Consider the following 23,878-nt stretch of genomic DNA (forward strand, 5'->3'; position numbering starts at 1 on the left):
TTACCCGTGTTTCATGTTCCAAGTTTCATATTTCATGTTTTACATTTCATATTCTCATGTTTCATATTCCATTTTTCATTGTCCATTTTCATTATGCATGCACATTATATAATTTTAATTATTAAATTAAAATAATTATTAAATTCCATGTTTTATATTCCATATTTTATGTGCGATGTTTCACATTTCATGTATTCCATTATTAAATTTGGAATTTTAATTTGCCATGTTCCATATTCAATATCATTTCATGCCCCTCTTCCAATATTTAATGTAGCAAAGCACAGACATTAAATGTAGATTAAATCTGGATTTCCTTGCTTATCGCCTTAATCTAACATTGACGATATTCCCTGCGTCGCTTTGTTGGCTGTTATAAGTAATTGTTATAATTAGAATGCAGAAAATAAACAATTTGCAGTTTTCATTATTTACTCGCAAGTCGACAGCTGCTGCTGCTGCCAAGAGGAAACTTCTGCTGTCTAATTTAGTTCATCTTCTGGATGTTGGCATCGAGGGAGCAGCCGATGGCAACATTTGGTCGAATGCTGTTGCAGCACTAATGACGCGAATCGGCCTAAATACCCAGAGATGGCGTGAGGGGCTTGGGATTGAAGCCAATGCCAACTGCGTTGCCAACTCGGCAGTCGTTTTTCCAGCGACTCTTGCCAGCCCCCTTGCAACAGAAACGCCCTAATGAGACGCAATGGGAGCCACAAAATGGAAATTAAGTCAAATGCAACGGCGACCAGCTGCAACCAAGTGGGGCGTGTCCCTGTGGTTAGCTAGCTTTGATTTAATTAAGTCGAAGTAGGCGTAGCACTGGCCCAAACTTCTTTTCGCCCCAAGCAGCTGGCAACGACTCAAAACTCATTTTGATACTCTTCAAATGCTCGAAATTTGAACTTCACTTCAAAATGAGCATCAAACTGGGCGCCGAACCCTTGCGTGCCTTTCGTGTGACCAAGATCTTCAGGGAAGCGCGCAAGCTGAAGTACTCCATGTGCTTTTCCCAGGATGGACAACATCTCTTAGTCTGCGATCATGACAATTTGATTGTCTTCGATTGCAACAGCCTTCAGCAGCTGTGTGTGGTCCACTTGCAGAACTATCGCCCCGAATTGGCTTGCTTTACACGGCGCAATGATCAACTGTTGCACAGCTCAACGAAGGTAGGTGGGGGACAGCTGGCGAGAAGCTAGAGATAAGCTGCGGAATGCTTGGAGGGAAGCAAAGGAAAGTATAGAAAAACACAAGGGAAAGTGGAGAGTAGAAGAGAGAAGTTAGGAAGAAGATGGCGAAAAGTAATAGAGAAGCTAGGGAGAAGCTGGGAAAGAAATTGAAGAGAAATAGAAGAGAAGTAGCAGCAGAGAAGTTAGAGAAACTTGAGGGTACAAGTTGCCATATTGTTAATAATTATCTCATTGAAGGAGGATTTTTTCATACAGACATAGAAAAACTGGATTGAAAGTGGAGAGTAGAAGAGAGAAGCTAGAGGGAAGATGGCGAAAAGTAATAGAGAAGCTAGGGAGAAGCTGGGAAAGAAACTGAAGAGAAATAGAAGAGAAGTAGCAGAGAAGTTAGAGAAACTTGAGGGCACAACTTGCCATATTGTTAATAATTCTCTCATTCAAGGAGGACTTTTTCATACAGACATAGAAAAACTGGATTGAAAGTGGAGAGTAGAAGAGAGAAGCTAGAGAGAAGATGGCGAAAAGTAATAGAGAAGCTGGGAAAGAAACTGAAAAACAGTAGAAGAGCAGTAACAGGAGTTAGAGAACAGTTAGAGAAACTTGAGGACACAAGTTGCCATATTTGTAATAACTCGAAGCTTTTTCTCTCATTCAAGATGAACTATGACATACGGTATTTGGACTTGACAAGTCATCAGTACCTGGCTGAATTCAAGGGTCATACGGGGGCGCTGCGTGGCTTATGCTTTCAGCCGGGCAGCGCGCACCGCTTCATGAGTGCCGGCTGGGATGATCGTGTGTTTCTGTGGGATCTGCGCTGTGGCAGCTACACGCAACGGTTGAAGCATTTGCAGCGTCCACTACTGGCTATCGATCCGTCTGGCTTGGTATTTGCTACGTGCCACAATGCGGAGCGCCTCGAGATTTTCGACGTACGCAAGGCGGGCGGAAAGCCGTGCCATCAGTTTAGCTACCAGCTGAACGAGCAGGCCAAGTGGACGCAGCTGCAGTTCGCGCCGGATGGCAAGAACCTGTTGGTCAACACCGACCATGGCTGGTGCTTCAGTGTGGATGCATTCAACGGACACTTTAGGCAGATATACACAGGCTATGCGAATCGGGATCAGCTGCCGCTGCAGGCGTGCTACACGTCCGACTCGCAGCACGTGTTGGCCGGCTCGGACCGAGGACGCGTTCATGTGTGGCGTGCAGCCAGCGGGCAGCTGATGACCGTGTTGCACAGCAAGTGCAGCCAGTCGGTGCACTGTCTACAATTCAATCCCCAGCGTAGCATGTTCGCCAGCAGCGATGTGAGCACGCGCCTCTGGCTGCCGGGCAAACGCGCCTTGCCGTCAGCTGACAGCGAGGAGCTGCCGACCATCGATTTAACGCGCAGCGACTTGGATATGCATAAAATCAGACACTGTCGAAACTGGCCAAAGCCCATACAGGTGCCTACTTGGCCAAATTCCCCGTCGCCCGCTGTGAGCCGCCGGCCCAGGCGACGCATGCCACGCATGCCACGCATCACCATAACTGACGATGAGAGTCTAGAAGAGGGCGAAATACCTTGTGCCACACACACTCGCCATCAATCAGCCGGACATTGAAAGTTTCAGTGGAACTTCAATTGCACTCGGCCAAAAAGAGTTTGAAGCCACAGCTGGAGTCCAACAACTTGAGCACATTGCACAGCTGGCTGCAGCATAGGAAAACTTTTCAGTTACTTTGCTAGCCCCCAAAATAAAGGGGAATAAAAAATATTATTTGTTGTCTTTTTAATATTAATGAAATCCTTTTGCTAGAAACTAGAACTTTATACAAATTGCTCTTGAACTTTCGCCCAAGTTCTATGTAACTCTAATTGAAGATGTGCCCCACTTTCGGTGGCGCCACGAGCAGAGCTCGACTCGAGCTTTCCAATCTTGTGGCCGATTCCGAAAGAGCTGCGGATTTTCCATAACTTTGACACATAAATTTCTGAAGTTTATGTGTGAAAGCATTTACTTGTGGCAAAAAGAGTTTGCTCGACTTCAACTTGATGTAGTCTGAGTTAAACAGAAAACTTTAGCGTAGTAAAATTTTATGAATTAACAAATCTGATTGACTGCTCGCAAAGGGCTTTGTATGTTACGCTTAGCAGAAAAGCGAATGGAATTTTAAAGTGCAGTTGATATAAAATAAGAGATAATATATAAATAAATAATTAATGAACTAAAAAATAATTACAAATAACATATATTAAATATAAACACACTGTTAAATCGTGTAATAGTATTAGGTAGTAATCCATATCCAGGCAATCATAAGCGAGCAGTTGTACTTGTTAGCATAGGACACACAAAATGTGTGCAACATGTTCCCAGGCAACGTCGGCTTTTTTTATGCTCGATCAACCACAGTGTACTCGTCGAGCTTAACCGAAGCGGTTGCTGTTATTGCTCGCTCTCTACTGTGCTCTCTCGAATCTATTTATAGATGCACAGGCAAGAGTGCAAAAAAGTTGACCTTTTTTTCCTTGCTGAAAAAAGAGCATGGCACAAATGTAAATGCGTTTGCTACGCACATAGAAATCTCTTTGAGTTTCATGAATGTTTGAGGAGAGGGTATGACACATTGAGACGCATCAAACAATTTTTTTCGCGCTACGCAAACACTCTCACGTACACTCCCTTGTGCACATGTGTGTGCATTTATGGGCTTGTGTGCGCAACTCTTTCTTTGATATTCTGACGTGTGAATTTAATGTGAATAAGCGTAATTTGCAGATATTAAGGCAGATTTAGATGTAGTTTTAATAGACTTAAATTTGGGGTTAAGCTTTTGTATCTAAGCTTTTTATACTCGGTTTGCTATGTTATCAAAAACAATATAGAAGTTTTAAGCTATTAAATACTGCCTTTACTAATTATATGACTTCATAGACGATAATGCCAGCTATTTAATGACTAATGTTTCACTTGCTATGGAAAACATACTTTTTTATGTAAATCACAATATTATATATAATAATAATATATATATATAATATGACATTACAAAATTCAAAAGCTTCCCCGGCGCAGCAAGTTATTTAAAATAGAAATTAAATTTCATTTACGTCTATCGGAAAGGTAAATCAATTAAATATGGAAATAGCCATAGGCAATTGGCATAACTGTTATGAGTTTGATGCCTTTGCTGGGATTAAAATTCAAACCATTTGCAGTCGAGCACTTAGATAATGGAATCATTTGCATATTCTGGCCATAGTTTTCTTTGGAGCGGGGGCCAAAGTCAAAGGACATTTGAATTGATGTCAGCTCGAGTAGTTTTCGACTGTTTAACGAAGTTGGCAGTTAGGAGAAGCAGAAGAAGAAGCAGAACAACAGTCATTAAGCTAATTAACTGGAAATGCTGTTAGCGAAAGCCTAAACAAATATATAAATTAAACAGGCAAGCGACAAATTTTGCAGCTCAGCGGAAACGGAAGCGCGCGTGTCGCCATTTTGATTTGCCATGGCCATTACCATTAGCGAGTGCCGTTGCTTGTTGCCTGTTGTTGGCTGTTGTTGCCGCTGCTGCTTAGCATCCTTTGAAGCGCGTAAACGCCGCACGCTCCCAAGCAAAATAAAATTAATTAAAAAAGGTGAACAAAAATTGCTAAAGTAGAAGTCGAAGTAGAAGAAGAAGAGTGAAAAAATGAAACGCAGCGCGTGACTAAATTGTAAAACAAATCCTGAATAAAGGCGCCATCACTCGACTACTAAAAAATAAACGGCCCCAATACACTGAGCGAAATTTTAAGGCCTTCTCTAATTATATATTATTTATAACAACTTTTTTTAAATCTAAAAAATTTATATTTTATTCAAGAATATTTGAGGTACATAAAATAAATGGCCCCAATATACTGAGCGAAAATTTAAAGCCTTCTCTAATTATATATTATTTATAACAACTTTTTTTAAATCTAAAAAATTTATATTTTATTCAAGAATATTTGAGGCACAAATATGAAATGAAATATTTTACTTTATTTTATTTTACTTTACTTTGCATCAAAAAGGAGAACAAAATATTTAAAACTGAAAAGTTCACAATATGAAAAAAGCTTAAAAATCTTTCTATTCGCAATTTTGAATCAAATCAAAAAATCAATGGTTTTATGATTAACAAAATTTAATTGTAATTTCAGTGAATAACTCTCAGTCTCAGAGTGTATTTTTATATAAACTTCAATTTGAATCTCGTTAAAAAAAGCCTAACTCAATTTTTCTCGCAGTGTATCGACTGTTACTGTGAAATGAAGCAAGAATATTTAATGCGCTGCTCGTTGGGTAATAAAAGCGGATTTCTTTTGGGCTCAGCTCACAAATCTTGTTTGGACTCAATTTGTGGGCGGACTGTGGGGGAGTGGCAAAACATGTGCATAGCCCGCTGCTCTTTTATGAAGTATGAAAAGCAAACGGAAAAAAAAACAATGAAAAGTTGCTTGCCAAACTTTGGAGTCCCGAAGAAAAAAGCCTGGCAAAATTATTGAAGAATTTTGTACTTGAGCCAATCAATTGCATGCATCGAGGAGCAGCCGAGGAGAAGCAGGTCAGTGGGGCATTATAATAAAAGTGATTTAAAGTCGCCTACAATCCATGCTTATTATATAGAATCAATTCGACCTCAATACATTACAACTTTAGGCGAAAGCGAGCGGGGCTCAATGAGGGCAGGGCATCTGCCTGTTTGCTAAACTTTTAAATTACTCAGCGGGCACTTTCAATAATGGCAAGCACCACCTCCATACCCCCCTCTATCCACCATGTCTCGTACCTCCTACCTGATGACCTCTAGTTGTAGGTCTTAACAGACTTTTAGGCGGCAAAACTTTTACTTCGTACTCTTTTCACTTTTTTCATCATCTGGTACTTATGCCTTGAGACTTCAGCTAGGACTTTGACTTACCCCCAATGCTTTCGACAAAGTTGTCTTGGAAGTTTTTGCTGGAGTTGCCAAAGGGCTTGAGCGGCAGCAAGTGGGGACGTGGGGGGCGGGGAGGGGCATGTCTATTTCCGCTACGGGCGTAAAAATAACAATCGACTTGCAGTTTGAATACATCACAGCAATGCTCGGAAAGGAAGCGAGGGGTGGAAGCAACGTTTGGCAACTTCCGTGCTTGCTTTGCTTCTTTTTTAAGACGGCGGGATTAAGTGGATTTTTAAGTGGCAGCAGCAAAAGTGGCCACGGGCCAGCTACGGGCTTAACTTTCCGGCTTAGGCCCCATCCCTGGTGACACAATTACATGCACGTTACGAGCATTTTGCCGCCCCTCCCCCTGCCCCTCCACGCCTTATCCACTTGCCACATCCTCTTTCCGACTGGAATAAAATGGCTTAGCCATTGACATGGACAGCACGTGCTAATGGGCAGTTTTTTTGGTGGATTGGCAACTGCTCCAGCATCAGCTGTGCTGGCGGTGGTGGGTGGGTGGGTGGTGGCAGTGGATGTGGTTAGTAGACATTTTGGACTTTTGGTCGCTTACTGTTTTTCTTCTTGTTCTCGTTGTTCGTGTTGTTGTGTGTTCATTGTGCAATTGCGGCCGTTGATTGGTTTCAAAATTAGCCAGCAATTCGTGTGACCCTCCTGAGAGCAGATGTATTAGCTGGTCCTTGCCTTAGCTGGGGCTGTGTGTGAAAAGCTACAGTGAAAGACATTTCTATTGTTAGTGCTGAGGTCATTTAAAATTAGAGTGAAGTGAGGTAAAAGCATGTGAATATTAAATATACATATATAATTATATAAATTATAAATACTTGATTATTCTTTTACCGATGATGATAATAGTGATGCTAATGCTAATGCTAATGCTGATGCTAATGCTGATGCTAATGCTAATACTAATGCTAATGCTAATGCCAATGCTAATGCTAATGCTAATGCTAATGCCAATGCTAATACTAATGCTGATGCTAATGATAATGCTAATGCTGATGCTAATGATAATGCTAATGCTAATACTAATACAAATGCTAATAATAATACTAATACCAATACCAATGCTAATGCTAATGCTAATGCTAATGCTAATGCTAATGCTAATGCTAATACTAATACAAATGCTAATAATAATACTAATACCAATACCAATGCTAATGCTAATGCTAATGCTAATGCTAATGCTGATGCTAATGATAATGCTAATGCTGATGCTAATGATAATGCTAATGATAAAGATAATGCTAATGCTAATACTAATACAAATGCTAATAATAATACTAATACTAATACCAATACTAATGCTAATGCTAATGCTAATGCTAATAACAATGATAATACACGGCTCTGCAATCTTGTGGAACCAATTTCGGCGCCTGTTTGTCTACTTGGGACAAGCTCAAGTAGCGCTGCCAACTCACCTAATGATAATACTAATAGTAATAACAACACTAATATGGGTGTATTAATTCTTATTCACATAATACTGCATAAATGGCTTTATTTGCCCACTGTAACCACAGATATAGACTTGTCTGATTTGCTGATGGAGTTAAGCTTAAAAGTGGCGAGCACTTAGCTCCAGCTCGCAGTTATTTGTTTGCAAGTTTTCAACAAGCTGAGGGGATAATGTGAATTTTCTAAACGAGTATTACAAAACCCCATTTATGACCCCGGCCCATTTGTTGCTGACTATGGGGCAATTGTAGTCAACACTCAAAAGCTCATTTTGAGGGTGGCAATGTGAGCCGTCTGATGATGACCAGGCACAGCACATTGATTGATCTTTGTGAGCATAAAACACCCTTTCAGGCCATGGTTAGAAAGGTTAGCAAAACAACAACAACAACAACAACAACCACAATGGAGGCAACAACAATGGGAAACAACAGCTACATAGATTCATAGAATTCGCATTTGAAATCGATGTGAGCGCAGTTGGCCGTGGGCTCGATTTGGTTTGTGATTGCCTCAAATTAACCGAGCCTATTTGGAGGCCTGACGATTTGTCAATTGTCCGCCGCCTGTCCGGCTGTCCTCGTGCCTTTTTCCATTGATTGACTGACTGTCAATCGGGCATTCAATCAAGCAACTCATACGAAACACTCGAAGCACTCAAATTGTCGGCGCTAAACTTTGATTTGTAATTTTGACGCGCCGCTCAAATTGGCATTTTTCAGCTTTACAATTTACACCAGCTCCCACCCGTTGTTACCACCCCCACGCCCACTCAACAACTGTCACAACAAACACAATCAAAGTTTTGCTCTGTTGATAGGTTTTTAAGCATATTTTTTTTTTTTTTGCTTTTCTTTAACTGCAGAACTCGCGGCTGGACGAATGCTTTTATTTATTTTTTTTGCTGTGGCTCGTTGGAACTTAGAGCTCAAAGGTTTATACCATTGCCAGAGCAGCGGCGGCCAGAGTTGGCATCGCCGGTTGCAATCAGCTTAACAGTAACTAGAAAATAAATTGCATTCGATTTTGTTTTTCTCACATTTTGATGCCCTGCAGCAGCGCAGCTTAGCGGGTCTGCCCAATTTTGAAGCGCTTATAGCTTGTTTTTCTCACATTTTGATGCCCTGCAGCAGCGCAGCTTAGCGGGTCTGCCCAATTTTGAAGCGCTTATAGCTTATGGGATTTATTTGTTCGATTTTACGAAATTTAATTGAGAAATCAAGGACAATATCAAATAAATAAGCAGCTTAACTGAGACTGCGTTAGACTCAGTTGGCTCTCAATTGATCTATTATGATGCTACAGGGCATATATTTTGAAGCTTATCATATATTTTATGTATTTATAGATTTATATAAATATTTATATTATATTGTTTAAGCCGTTTAGAGTCAGCAGCGAGATCTGATTTTATTCGTCAGCTCTGCATTCCTTATGCAAATCATTTCGTCATTCTTTGATTCCAAAAAAATATATATATATATATATATATAAATTTGCCTTTTAGGGCGTAACAAATCGGAGCAACTACATATCATAAATTTGTAAAGATAAAAAACGAGAAATTCCGGAATTCCGGCGGAGTCTCCGCCTTGATATTAATGAGTATTAAGGCAGCCTGTGACGCCTGTCGTTCTTTTTGTAGGGTATCTGCTAGTCTTTCCATAACTCTTTCAATATGTTTTTAAGCTGGTTTTTGCTGTTATTTTTTTTCTTTCTAGCGTCCTCAGCATTTTTCGGCCGTTTTGTTACGCTTTTTTTGACAGCGTTCTTAAATCCGCATTTGTGCCCCTCCACTTCACTCTTCCCCACCGCTACCCATTTGTTTGCCGTGCCCATCAATCGTTATCTTTTGTCTTTGTGCCGCTATGTTGTCCGTGGACAAATGCGTGATTGGCCAGAGCCGTGGGAAGCCGGACAAAGCGCAGAGGAAAGCACACAAAAAGCAAGCAAAGTGCATTTTCTGCAGAGCTAAGTGAAAAATTGTGCGACGCGGAAAATGTTGTCATTGTGGTGCTAGGGTGGTGCTGCACTCTGTGTGTGTTGTTAGTGCAGCTGCTGCTAGTCGGCTTTCGGCTCACGTTGTTTTCGCCGCTTTCAATCAGTTAACTGCAATCCCTGCATCGCTGTGCTTAGCCAATTTGTTTTGAGGCCAAGTTGAAGCTGAAGCGCATCAACTGCGTTTTTTAATTGAAAATCCTAATGTGTGGGCATTTGTTAGCGAAGACAGCTATTGATAAGAAATATTGCAATTAAAAAGCAACTAACGACCAGCAGCTCGCCTCAAGTTGATAAAATAAATTCAATTTATTTGCGGTCTGCTGGACTCGTTGCAATGCCTCAGATCTCATTTTGAACCACAAGCACTTGCGCCACAAGTGGTTTACACACACACAAACACACACATAGACTTAGCAAACAACTTTTGCATTGCCATTGGGCAACATTTGTATTTGACACTTTTGCAAAGTGCCAACCATTAAGTAGACAGAACTTTTTGAATACCCTGTGCGAAGGGCAAGCCAACCAAAGGCTGGGCATATATGCTAGGCAAACTATAGAAGAGCTGAGTTTGTTGTTGACTAAAAATAAATTATAGTTGGCATAAATTATAGTTGATTTATAAGAATATCAGAGAATATGCCCATTTCAGATTATTTTATTTGATGGCTTAGTTTGCCTTTCCAGTCTTAATTGATTGATTATCATAAATTCGACTCTTACATAGCTTTGAATTCAGGCTTTAATTTGAATCGCTTATATATTTGTTGTATATACTTTAAAATTTTCACATAATAAATTTTATTTATTTATTTATACTTTAAAATTTATGTATCACATAAATTTCAAATTTATGAAACTAAATATTTTCATAAAAAAAATAGCTATTTTTGATCACTCGCAAAAAATTTGTTAGCTGCCAAATAAGTTTAGTTAAATTAGTTAAAATTGTAATATTTTTTAAGTCAATTATGATAAAGTTGTTTAAAAAGTCAAGACCAAAACTAAATACCATAAACATTGAGCGGTGCCAAATCGATGAAAACTGTATCTTCAGCAGAAGCCCAAAACCTGCTGCGCTGCTCTGCAGATATTGAATCACGCTCGATATGCACAGAAATTTGTAATTAAATTTAATTATATCTGAAGTGCTTTGCCCTGTGCTTAGTCCATGAGTAAACTTACAATGAGTAAAGTGTGGAGTATACAAATATATGTTTAGGATTGCCAGATTATAGGCTTGTTCTAAGAATCCTTAACAGAAATTGCATTTTCTGCTTATCAACTGACTTTCGTAAAGATACAAAATAATCTACTTAGCGATTTTCCTCAGTGTTTTCTAGTTTATGCCCCTTTTCATCTATCTATTTTTCTATTTATAATCACACAAAGTTAAAAGCTTCAATTATATAAGGCAACTCCCCATTCGAGCAACTCTTCGCTCATCAACTGCTTCACAGGCTATGCACACACGACACACGTATACGCAGTGCGGGGCTGGGAGGCCCTTATGGTGTCCGTTCATTTTTTTAACGGCAATTAGCCTGTGCCTCAGTGGCCATAATTAAAATACACTGCAGACAGGTGGCTCACAACAGTTTGCATTTGAATGTGGCAGAAACGCTTTATATTTTGTTAGCCATAAAAGTGTGATTTATATGTACACATTCTGCTGTTCTTGGCCCACAAACGGGGGCGTGTCTGGGCGTCATTAAAATCAAAGGGAATTGCGAAAAGTGAAAGTGTGTGTGAAATGCTGAAAGCTATAAATCAAATTTTATTACCTAAACGACAATTATTTTGCCGCAAAAATCAAAACGAGACTCGAACAAATGACAGCGCCAGCAACAGACAGCAGCAGTGCCATTTCATCGAATACCCTGTAGAGCATGGATAGGGGCTGGGGCATGTTTAGAATTGCAATTGAGTATGTTAGGGGTAGCGTATATTTGGGCAGGGCTTTGAGATGCTTTAAGATGGAATTGGAATGTGTTTCACGTACGTGCTTGAGGTGCTATCCCAATTGAATACCCTGTAATAAATGTGCCTAAACATTAGCTTGATTAGTTAAGGGCTTAACATACTTTAGAAAATTAATATAGATATATAGTATATATAGCTTATAAGGATATCCAGCAGTTGAATCTTGACTTGCTAGAACTGTGCCCATTGGGCATGGGAATCCAGGGTATAGTTGTAGTATGAAAATGCATGTCATAGGCCTATCAGACCCTATGGAGTACATGAATATCTGACCAGGCTGAAGCGCTGAGGTGATCTATGAATTATAGTAAGAACACAGCGATCTGGAGACTTGAAATTTTAAGTCTATACGCGTTTATGATTATTTTTATCGATAACACATCGATAGCAAACGATAATAAGAGTTTGTTCTTGAGCCAGAGGCTTGCTGTATGGGCCCTTCTGATAGGAATGTATATCTCTATTTCGGATGTTGGATATTCCTGCTCCTCCTCCTGCGTGTATTGTTAACTATGCTATGGATAAATTGTTTAAAAGAGCTGCATTGCAAAGCTGAAATAGCAGCTCAGCGCGGTATCGCCCAGTCGAGCACTTCCGACTAGCGCACTCTTGTTTCCTTGTTTTTTTTTTCTAGCGAGTTTATAAATAAATGCGATGCTACATGTGACAGGGACACACGCGGCACAGCTTGATTTATGGCCATGGAGCAATGCTCATATGCAGACAAATTCCGGCTAACATTGGAAATTGAACTGGAGCCGAGGCATGGCGTGGCACGCTGCGTATGAGTTATTTTAATTACAATAATGGCATGTCAATTAGAAAGCTGACACTGTGACACTTTTTGGCCGGGCCGACAGACTGGCAGCTAATTAATTACCCAAGTGGCACAAAATGCGGTTAGTGCTCGCCCATAATTGAATATGAAATGGAAAACAAAATGCTGAAAATAGAAGCGAAAATGAGGGAAAATAAAAAAGTTTCCTTTAAGCGCGCTTAATAAAATTAAGCAAACAATTTTGCGGCAATGCGAGCAGCTTAAACAGATTTACAATACATAATTTTAATTATAAAGCGCGTAAACTAATTAAACCAATACAGCCAGAGCCAGGGCCACAGCCACAGCCACAGCTTGACGCACGGAGGGGCATGCCCCGGTGGCAGTCATGCGCAAGGGGGGCGTGGCTGGCTGGCGTACACGCAGCAAGTTTTTAAGCTCTATTTGTTAACTTTAATGCCGCAGCAAACGAGCGAGCAACGTTCGAGGTGACAGCCATATGAGTGGGCGTGGCAATGTGTGGGGCTGTATGCATGTGAGTGTGTGTGTGTGTGTGCGTTGTGGGCTGTGCACAGCAAATGAAGTGCGCAAGCAATGCCGCATTATTCCTTGTTAGCTGCAAGTCGTTGTAGATCCAGATATAGATGCAGATATGGCGGTGGAATTATACATATAGAAGGAGAGAGAGGGAAGGAGAGAGGGAGGGAGGGGAGTAATGTTTATGAGGCATGCGGCCAACCTCATGTCTAATGGAAAGCGTGGGCGTGGCGGCTGTCAGAAAAAGGTGCAACAGCTGCGATTTAAATTAAAAATAGTTGATTTTAAGTGCTGTGAATCTACAGTTGGATATGGACGTGGATGTGGCTAGGCTTATCTAGATATTATTAACTTTTCCCTCTTGAAATTCTATGATTCAATATAAATATTTCAACTCATAATGCAACAAGCCAAGCTACACAAATAACTCTATTTTATTCGTATAAACAGCTAACAGCGCTGTGAGGCGGGAGTGCCTGACTAGAAAATACCCGAAACCATGCGCAGAGCTGTTACTGCAATTATATATATTATATTAATAGATATCTAAATTAGCTAGACTCACAGTTGGATATTAATTGCTAATATATACTATAATGCCTAGCTTAAGTACGGCACTATTTGTTCCCATATTGAATCAATTAATATTTATTTAAGCTTGACGACGCCTCTTGCTTTTTTCTTTGACATGCAAGCTTTTCGCATTGACAAATTGACAGCTTGACAGTTTAATTTGATTTGTTTTTTTTTTATTGCTAGAAACCGTTTGAACAGCTCAATTGAGCCCTTTACATGGCTGCGTGACATGTCAGAAAGCTTTGTATACATCAAGGCGGCTCTGTCACATTGTGCTTCAATAATTATTGATACGCGAGGTCTGCTCAAAGAGTATTCACAATTTGCAGTGTGACCTTAGCTTGTTGCTGAAACGAAAGAGGCTCCGAAGAGGAGAACGAGTGAGGCGGGCAAGAAGGAGGAGCTGAACTTGATGGAGATTATTCATGACATTTGAAGCTTGTTAAACATAACTCGTTTATAATAGAAGATGTCTTGCTATGTTTTTCTTATTTTTTATTATTTATTTAAACAACATTTTTCTATAAGTTAACAAATAGAGTTCGACTTAGTTCTTAGTTGCGCTTAGCTCTAGTGATTTTATCTTTAAAATTATAAATAAATAAAAATTAAATAATATTTATCAACTATAAATAGCATCTATAGCTATTAGTATATTTGGTTTATTTTGGATTATTTTTATAACCTTTCATTGCTGTTAGTTTTCCATCTCTCAGCTGGTACAGGGTATTTTTTATTCGGTGTAATTGAAGCATTTTGAGCACTATTTAAAATGAAAATCACGTGCCAAAAGCACACACCCAAGCACAACATACACACACACACACACAGACATAGGCACACACCTAAAAGCTTACACGTACGTTAAATCAAGGTGAGGTGTAAACTTTATTAAGCATACGCCGTGTGCGACGCGCATTTTCTCCTACCTTGAATTCCCTAATCATTTGACAGCTGCTGTGCAGGAGCTTAAAGTTTACCTCAGGTATTATGCGAGTCGTTGTGGCAAGCACATATTTTATTTAATATTTGTTTACCTAATAGTGTGTGTGTGTGCGAGTGTGTGGCTGTTTGTGTGCGTTTGTTTATTTTTACTGTCAGTTGTCAATTATTTTTATTGGCAGGTATTATTATATTGTGTGCACATTTCTATGCAAATTGACAAACAGACGAGAGAGGGATAGAGGTGGAGGAAGAGTGAGGGGAAGAGTGCGGGGAAGAGTGCGCTGTGTTGTTTGTGGTTCACGGGCTGGCGGAGGCGCTGTTAAACTTGCATGTCATTGACGCTTAATTTGTTTGCTTGACTTTTTGTTTGCCGTGTGGCTCGTGTTGCTGTTGTTGTGTGTCACAGATTTTGCGGTTGCGTGAGTTGCAGAGTGTAACGACTGAACAATTAGTACAGCTTTCAGCCGACGACATTTTGTCGAGGAAAGCTGTCAGCCTCCAAGCTACAATGACATTAAGTGAAAGTTGTTGGTAGGAGGGCGAGTCAGAGAGAGAGAGAGAGATAGAGGTATGCATTCAAAATTGAAATAGTTTTCCAGCTTTTTTAATTTTGAAGAGAAAACGGACGAAAGAGGCAATATAGAGGGGGATGGAGACATATAGAGAGAGAGGCGAGAAGACTAAGGCCTGTCAACAAGCTGTTGAAATATAAAAATATAAAAATACAAAATTAGATAGAGATAAAGATAGAGGGAGACAGATTTTTATAAGTGGTAAAAGAGAGAGAGAGAGAGACAGAGAGATAGAGATATATAGAAATAGAGAGACAGACAGACGGAGACAGAGATGGATAGGGAGGGATGAAACGACAGAGGGGTAGAGTCAGTTTGAGAGGCGAAAACCCAAGACTTAGAAAGCTTTTATTTTTAGGCAAAGTAACATGAAGGTGAAGATCGCTCTGAAAGCTATGATTTTCAGTGCTTCGACAGCTTTTTTGTTCAGCTGTTTCCTGAGCTTTCATCCGCTTTAATAAGAGCTTTGTGCTTTTGTGTAAGCCGAACACTAATTGATGATTTGAAGAATTTTGATTTTAGTTTCGAAGTAGGCGTTCAGATAAACCTCAAGAATAAATAAGAACCTTTTTCAGCTCGTTTGGATTTTGGCTTTGATTTCTAGTGCTGGCAAAAACTTCGTGTTGTATTTGAATTTGATTGAAACGCAGAGCAGATTAAAGCTAATAGAACGTGCTTGATTTTTGCTGCTGCCTGGGACTTGTGTCTTAAGACTTGCCACTTGGGGGCAGCCTGTTGTTGAGCATTGTTGCCGCCAGCACTTGGCATACAAATATTCGGTTATCCATATCCATTCGAGAGGCGGCATGAATTTGGCATTTGGATGATGGCTGCAGGCTGCTGCTGGCATTGAGTTCTGTTTTCTTTGGCTTTAGCCGGGAGCGAAATGCATTTGCAATGCAACAGGAAACAATTGAATTTGCATAAAACACAAGCGCATGACCATTTCCATTTCCATTTCCAATTGCGATTCCAATGCCATTTCGCAGTTTTTGCATGCTCCGTTTTCATTTATAGACTCACGGACATATGGCGGCCCACAGAGTGGACACACGAGCTGCATGCACACGCCGCTGCTCACATGCCCCCGCCTGCAGAAGATGCACAGCTACCATTTTTCGGTGGCCTGATGGTTTCTTAATGAGGCTACCCAAACAGCAATCGCTGCTAACGTGGCCGCCCATTAAATAAGCCAATGTTATGGCCTAGCCTGGTCTGGCCTCAGCGGATGTGGCGGCCAACATCGATTGCCGACGTCTGCCCCTTTTTAAGTGCCGCGCACTGTGTGCTTAAAAAAACAGTTTGCAAAGACTCCTATTTTTTTTTTTTTTTTTTTTTTTTTTTTTTTTTTTTTTTTTTTTTTTCGTTTTTATTTCTTTATTTTGTTGCAGCTTATTGTCTTAGACTCTATAGCGCATTTAGCTCTAAACCTTAACTAATGGGAGGGCAGATATGCCAATTATTCTGCACTTGTAGCTACTATCTTAATTAGTTCTAATATTGTCTAGAGGATGCAATCTCTTCAGTCTTCGCCTATTGTTGTTTATAGCCAGGTTGCTTGCGAGATGGTTAGGATGCGCTGCAAGTCTGTCCGCGTATCTTGAACTGTGTCGCCCAATGAGTTCAGCAACTGTGGGAATTGCTAAATCCCTATGTAAGACTGAGTTTCTTACAAACCAGCTGGCTCCAGTCCATCTGCGTAGTGCTTTATTCTGCAGGGTCTGAATTTTGTTCCTTGTAGTCTTCGCCGAGGAGCCCCATAGAGAGATACCATATACGAAGGTTGGGACAACTATTGCCTTGTAGATGGCGGCCTTGCTGCTGTAAGACAACTTGCTTGAAGCTCTCAGCATCCAGTCGAGGGTTTTTAGCTTGCTTTTGCATTTTGAGGTTACTTGACTTATGTGCGCTTTAAAAGTCAGCCTTCTGTCAAGAGTGATACCAAGGTACTTTACTTTTGAGGCTTTGGGAATAGTGGGCCCCAATGCAACGCTTGGGCAATCTCCTCTTCTAGTGGCGAAGGTAGTATGTACAGACTTTTGTGCATTAATGGTGATACACCACCGTTTTGCCCAGCGTCCGAAAGAGTCCAGATATTTTTGTAGTGAGTCTGAAGCTTCTTGCGCAGATACGTGACGTGATAAGATGGCGGTGTCATCTGCATAGGTCGCTATGAGTACTGCATCTGTACTTCCTATATTTGGCTCGGGAGTTGGCATATCTCCTGTGAATAAAGTATAAAGTGTTGGGCCTAGAACACTACCCTGTGGTACTCCAGCCATAATTGGTCTAGTCAAGGATACTGTTTGCCCCCTTGACACTTGGAAGGTTCTTCCAATAAGGTATGAGGATAGCAACGCGAAAAATGGGGCTGGAAGGGTGGTCCTCACTTTCTGCAGCAGTCCCAGGTGCCAAACTCGATCAAACGCCTGTTTGATGTCTAAAAAGACGGCAGAGCAGTACATCTTTTCTTCAAAGGCTCCAAGGATATGGTGCACAACTCTGTGAACCTGTTCCGGTGTTCCATGCTGTCTCCTGAAGCCAAACTGATGGTTTGGAATGGCCTCCTGGCGTCCCAGATGTGTCAGTACTCGTTCCAGAAATATTCTTTCGAATATTTTGGAGAGTACTGGCAACAGGCTAATTGGTCTGTACGACTCAATTTCTCCCACGGGTTTGCCAGGCTTAGGAATCATCACAATCACGGCGCGCTTCCAGCAGGCTGGAAAGTGCCGGATGCGGAGCATGGCGTTGTACACCATAGTTATGTAGTCTATGGTGGAGTCAGGCAGTGCTCTAAGGACTCTGCCGTTTATTAGATCATATCCAGGGGATTTTTTTGCCTTCACTCTTCTGATGTGTTCAAGAACCTCTTCTTTTGTACATCCAGTTATCTGGTCTTCAGCTGGGAGGGGCGAGAGAACGATGTCTTCTGTTGCTTCGATTTCTGAGGCCTCTGCGGTAATCACCGGCGTGAATTGGTCTTGAAGGTGGTTTGCAAAAGCCTCAGCTTGAGCTTCGTCTCCAATGTGCCAGGAACCAGAAATGCTCCGAATGGGATGACGTCGTATTGGCTGCCGTTTGAGCTTTCTTGTAAATTTCCATAATTGAAACTCTGCGTCAGTGGGCGATTCAGCTCGTACCAGCGCATCGCTGATACACCTCTTTTGAAGCAGGGCGAGAGCAGCTTTAAGATGCCTCGTGGCTTCGTTGTACATGGATTTGGCATCAGGCGTGCGTAATCTTAACCAGCGTCTCCTGGCCCATCTTTTGTGTATTAGTAGGTGTTGGGCCTCCAAGGTGAGGGGGATGTTGTACGGAGACTGTTGTCTTGTTTGGCAAGATGGTGGGGCGGCTTGGTGCGCAGCTTTGACTATTTCTTCCTGCAGTTTGTTTGCTGCGTAGTCCACGTCTTCAGGAGTGTTAAGTTCCATTTCTATGTGCAAAGAGTAATGGAGCTCGCGCCTAAAGACTCCTAAATCTGATCCTGCTGGCAGTAGTTGTTTCCTAATGGGCAAGGGCTGTGGCTGCGCGTGGATTGTGACTATTAGTGGCAGGTGGTCAGAGGATAGGTCCAAGGATTCTTCAATGGTCAATTGCCGGTCACAGATGCCTTTGTAGACAGCGAAGTCGATTGCCGAGGGCCTGTGTCCATTAATTGGGTAACGGGTGGGGGCTCCAGTCGCCAATATGCTGAATTGTAAGTTTTGAATCGCCTCAAATATGACTTCTCCGCGACGATTCGCACTATTGCTTCCCCAAAATGGGTGCCATCCATTCCAGTCGCCGCCGATGAGGGTCTTATTCAACCTTTGGCCTAGAACCTGTTCCATGTGATGATCACACAGACCAGTGTTTGGCGGAAGATAAATTGACGCAACTTCGATCGCTCCAATAGACGTAGGCAGGGTGATGGCTGAGACCTGCATTGTTGCGTTGCAAATTGGCAGTAAAGGTGTATGCGGTATTGTTGCTTCATTCATTTTAAAGGAAGTCAATTTCTGATAAAAAATTTTTGTAATATAAAAAGATTTTTTATAGAAATTTTAATTCCTTCAAATTGAGTCATAAAACTAAAGTCTGAGATATAATTGGAAATTGCAGTGCATAAATTTTTGAACATGAATTTTCAAGTTTTTTTTATTTTTAAAGTGAAATTTAAATTAAGGTAAATATTTTGTTTCAAGAAAACATCATAAATAAGAATTCTTAACAAAAATTTTAATTCCTTCAAATTGAGGCTTAAAACTAAAGTCTTTTAGATATAATTGGAAAATGGAAATATAAAAATTTTTAAATATAAAGTTTCAAACATTTTTTAATTTTAAATTTAAAGTAAATATTGTATATTAAAAAAATTGAATTATTATGAATAGCTTAACAGAGCTAAATAGTATCAAAAATGTTATTTATAACATAACTGTTAACAGAAAGCAGCGCTGTTAACAACTGAAACTGGAGTTGTGCTTAGGCTTTTTGTGCATTTTCCACGTAACTTGACACACTGTGCGGCAGCGTGTCTGTCTGCTCATTTTGAGCTACACCAACAGCTCTCTGGGCAGCGTTTAACAGCTGATAGCATTTTCATTAATTGTACATAAAACGATTTTTGGCGATTAATTTGTGCGGCCTGCGCTCGCAATTGCAGTCAAAAGAAAATTGCGTAAATATTTTAAGGCCAAATGTTAAACGAATTACAATTCAAGTGCGTGGCTGTGTGTGTGTGTGTATGCATGTGTGTCTGTGCATGTCTGTGTGTGTGAGTATCCCTAAAGGGAGGTTCCGCTGGTTAATTAGCATTTTTTGTGATGATTTATGCGTTCTGTCTAATGAAATATGTTACAGGAAGTCAGCCAGAACCCAAGAGTGTGATAGAGTGTGTCTCTCTCTTTCTCACGGTGTGTGTGTGTGTGTGTGTGTTCGGTTTAGATAAGAAAATATGCTCGACGTACGAAATGTGTCGCCGGCAAAGTTAATGTAGTGTAACGGCTTTGAAAGGGTTTTTCGCTTGGGTTTTGCTTTCTCTTCTCTCTTCTCACATTTTTTGCCTTTCTTGATATTGTGCGCCATTTAACACTATAAAATTATTATCATGCTTATTTACAGGCGCCATAAAGAAGAGATGATAAAAAAGAGAGAGAACGAGTGAAAAACCATTAGCATAAATTGTATTAGCAAAAAGGAGGCGTGGCACGTTATCAGCAATAAAAGCGTTTAGCAATTATTGCGGGGCAAAGCGAAATTGGAAGCAATTCGACTCGATAGAGAGAGGGGAAAAGGGAAACTCAAGCTGCCCATATAAACTAATATATGTAGTTATCAAAACTACAGTTACAGGCGTGCCTGTGTGTGTCAGTGTGTGTGTGTCGACACGCAAGTTTGCCGTCATGTTGCAAAAACTATTTCGATAAGTTTCGACGACAAAATTGTTGGGATTTTGTCCCATTACAAAATATAGAAAAATAATAAAAAAATACAACTTTACAAAGTTCGAAAGACATGCAAGGGTTGTTCTACATTGAAAGCTGCCAGACACACACACACATAGACACCCACCCATATGAGTGCTTTTGAAATTGCCAAGCTACAATATTATCAATAAAGTGATGTGAGTGCTAAAGGTGCTTCAAGTAGCAATTGCCCCCACGACAGGACTTGGCCACACATGCTAAATGTGCCCCAGGCTCAACTCCAAGAACCAATTGAGCGCAATTTCGAAGATTATTACATATGCACAATATACATGAATATATATATGTATATATACATGTGTGTGTGTTATCGGTAGAGCTTTATGCCTGCTTGAACTTCATAATGAGTTGCTCTGCAGAGTTTTAATTGAATATGTCTATAGAATTTTGTTTGAGCTTGGGGAAAAGCTAGTTGAAAGACAAGATTTGTATGCGAAACATGATTGAAAAAGTACTGAATAACAATTTCGAAGGCTTTGGCGGGGGTTTGATATTAGATTTTGCTAAGGAACTGTTTATTTAGAATTCTGAATGAGACAGATTTGCATATATTTTCAAAAGAAAAACAATTTGGCTTCTTTATCAAGCATAGTCTGGTGCAGAATATCTGAAATATTGAGAGTTTTATGAAAAGAAATATATGAAGTGTCTATAAATAAAATTAAAAAAATACTGAATAAAAATAAATATCAAAAAAATAAAAATAAAATAAAGTAACAGTAAAATAAAAAGAAAATATTTTATAAAAATATAAATGAAAAAAAAATAAAATATTAATAAAATAAAAATAAAGATATATAAATATAAATAAATATAAATTATATAAAAAATAAATAATAAATATATATAATTGATATATATATATTTATATATGGAATATGAATTAAATAATTAATAAATATAAAAATAAATACACAAGAAAATTACATAATATATTTTGTAACTAAATATGTATAATATATTATATAACTAAACATATAAATCTAAAAGTGCAATTAAGCTTAAGTCAAAGTGGCAAAAGAAACTGATTTGCAGCCACTGAGGTAAAGTAAAATGTGAACTGACAAATATAGAAAGAAAGCTAGTCTGACAGACGAAGCCACATAGACCAATACACCCACACACAGCTTGCTATGCCCCAGAAGTGTGCGTGAGAGCTGAGCAAAATGTCTGCGAGGTCGCGCGGGCAAAAGAATTTGGCATATTTTGAGGCGCCAGCTGGATGCGCCATACGACCGCATCGCGGCCCGTCTCTGTCAGCATCTTCGTCCACCAGTTGCGGCGCCATTCCAGCTACCCATTCGTTGACACTGGCAAAAGCAACAACAATACATTTTTATTCGTGTGTTTGTGTGTGGCTCTTTCGTTTGTCTGCGCAAAAAAAAATCAGATTTCAAATGTAAAGTGTTTGCCGCAGAAATTGTTTGGCTGCGCTTGGCTAACACGCCAGATACCATGACAGAAGGCCAAAGAGGGTTGAGCTTGTTTGTTATCTTAAGTATTTGAAAATTATAAGAGAGATTGTTAGCAGCTGCAACGGACATATATTTTAACTGATATTATTAGCATAGACATAGGGAAAATCTCTATCTTTCTAGCAATAGCTGCCATATAAAACAGTCATAAAAATCTAATTTATTGACTACAGCAAACTTTTTTGCTATTCAAAATATTTCGACTAAAGTTTTCATTTAATTTTTTCTCACAGAGAAAGTAAATAAAGTAAGTAAATAAAATAATAAAATCTATAGAAAAAATCGTATTTTATTTACTTTTTAAAGTTTGGCCTTAACGCAAGTTTGTCTTTTATTCATTGAGTCTTTTCTATAAGCCTAGAAACTATAAACACACTTCGCAAATAAAACATATAATAAATAAAAATAAAGAGAAACCCAAAATAAATTAATAAATATAAATTCATTTTGAATAAATTGTGAATTGCGCCAAGCTCAACCGAAAGCCAATATCAATTGCAAAACATTTTCACTCTAAATAATCGAAGTTAGATTTAATAGCATTATGATAGCAATATATATATATATAACAGTATATCAGTGTACAAATAACGGTAATTTTTCTATTACCGCCATGCCCTGTTGTGGTTGATTGACCAAAAATGACTGGGCCAAGCACAATGCGCCTCTGTATCGGTCGCTCGGCGCCCGTTGTAACTAAATAATGAAAATGATTTGTGCGCCAGGTTTTGTCTGAGTTTATGGCCCAAAAATTGTTGGCCATTTGCATAATAAATGGCCAGGCAATGCGGCAGGCCACAAATAAATTACAAAACACATAAGAAACAATAACAATAATAACAGCAGCAACAACAGTTGCAATTCGAGTTCGTGTTGGGCTGCAAACAGCAAATTACGCATACGCCGCGTGCGACGGAATGAGATATTCGTATAGACAACAGATTAGCAAGAACAACAAAAAGGTGACATTGTTACGGTTATAGTTGTTGCTGTTGTCCACTTGTTGTTTGTTGTTTGTTGTTTCTATTTAACTTGCATCTCGTTTTGCTGGCGCTTTGCTTTGCAATTACCGCGCACACGATGCGCACTTGGAAAGTCATTAAAAATATGACAAATTATATGCAGACTGCAGGTGGAGCTGGGTGTGTGGCATAGATAGAGAGGGCGTGCCAGCTAGCCTTGCTGTGTATAGGTATAACGAGTTTTTCTCTTAATGTTGCTGCTGTTGTTGCTGCTGCTGCTGACGGCCTGCAATAAACAAAAGTTAGCAGCTTAACAAAACAATAAATGAAGTTGGCAAATGCGATTGTTATGCAGCTCGTTGATGTTGTTGCTCCTGCTGCTGCTGCTGCTGCTGCTGGTGCTGCTCTAACGACATGACAAAAAACCCATTGGACAACAGTTGAAGTGGTAAAAGCAACTAGCTCAGAGCAGCGCAACTGATATGCTCTACATTTATATTAGAAAATATAAATACATTTTTTCTAAATATATAAGATATATAGAAAATTAAACAAAATATAAAAAAGTATATGAAATATATACTAATATTATTTTTTAATTTTAACAAATTTACAATTACAATCATAATAATACATTTAAAAAGTATTTTTAAAATATAAAAGAATAAATAAAATATATTTAATTTACCATTTCAGGACTTAAATGAATTTAATTTTAATTTAATATAATTTTCTTTAACTTATTAGAAATAAAACAAAATTGTAAAAAAGTATTTTTAAAGTTTATTAATTTTTTTTAATTTAGTAATAAACTTTTTCAAAAAAATTGTATGTAACACAGTTTCAAAGTTGTTAAAAAATATTTTATAATATTACAATTACGACTTTTGTATACTTTTTTATAGTTTTAGAATCAACTAATTTTTTTATACATTTGTTACAATATTTAATATTTCTAT

At 39.3% G+C, this 23,878-nt stretch overlaps 1 protein-coding gene across 1 annotated transcript; it reads left to right on the forward strand.

The window, feature by feature from the left end:
* Positions 1 to 868: 868 nt before the first annotated feature.
* On the forward strand, positions 869 to 2,928 carry LOC111599345 (WD repeat-containing protein 82). Its single transcript, XM_023314975.2, has 2 exons — positions 869 to 1,172; positions 1,850 to 2,928. Exons 1-2 carry the CDS (start codon positions 918 to 920, stop codon positions 2,801 to 2,803), a joined length of 1,209 nt encoding a protein of 402 aa, XP_023170743.2. The 5' UTR covers positions 869 to 917; the 3' UTR covers positions 2,804 to 2,928.
* The last annotated feature ends 20,950 nt before the right edge of the window (positions 2,929 to 23,878 follow it).

Source organism: Drosophila hydei, unplaced genomic scaffold, assembly GCF_003285905.1.
Source record: "Drosophila hydei strain 15085-1641.00,03,60 unplaced genomic scaffold, DhydRS2 tig00000172-arrow-pilon, whole genome shotgun sequence".
NCBI classification, from domain to species: Eukaryota; Metazoa; Arthropoda; class Insecta; order Diptera; family Drosophilidae; genus Drosophila; species Drosophila hydei.

Excerpts from the sequence above, each read along its gene's own strand:
- LOC111599345 (XM_023314975.2), top strand. The coding sequence starts at position 918 with ATGAGCATCAAACTGGGCGCCGAACCCTTGCGTGCCTTTCGTGTGACC. Across the intron at positions 1,173-1,849 it reads TGTTGCACAGCTCAACGAAG|ATGAACTATGACATACGGTA; the intron begins GTAGGTGGGGGA and ends CTCTCATTCAAG.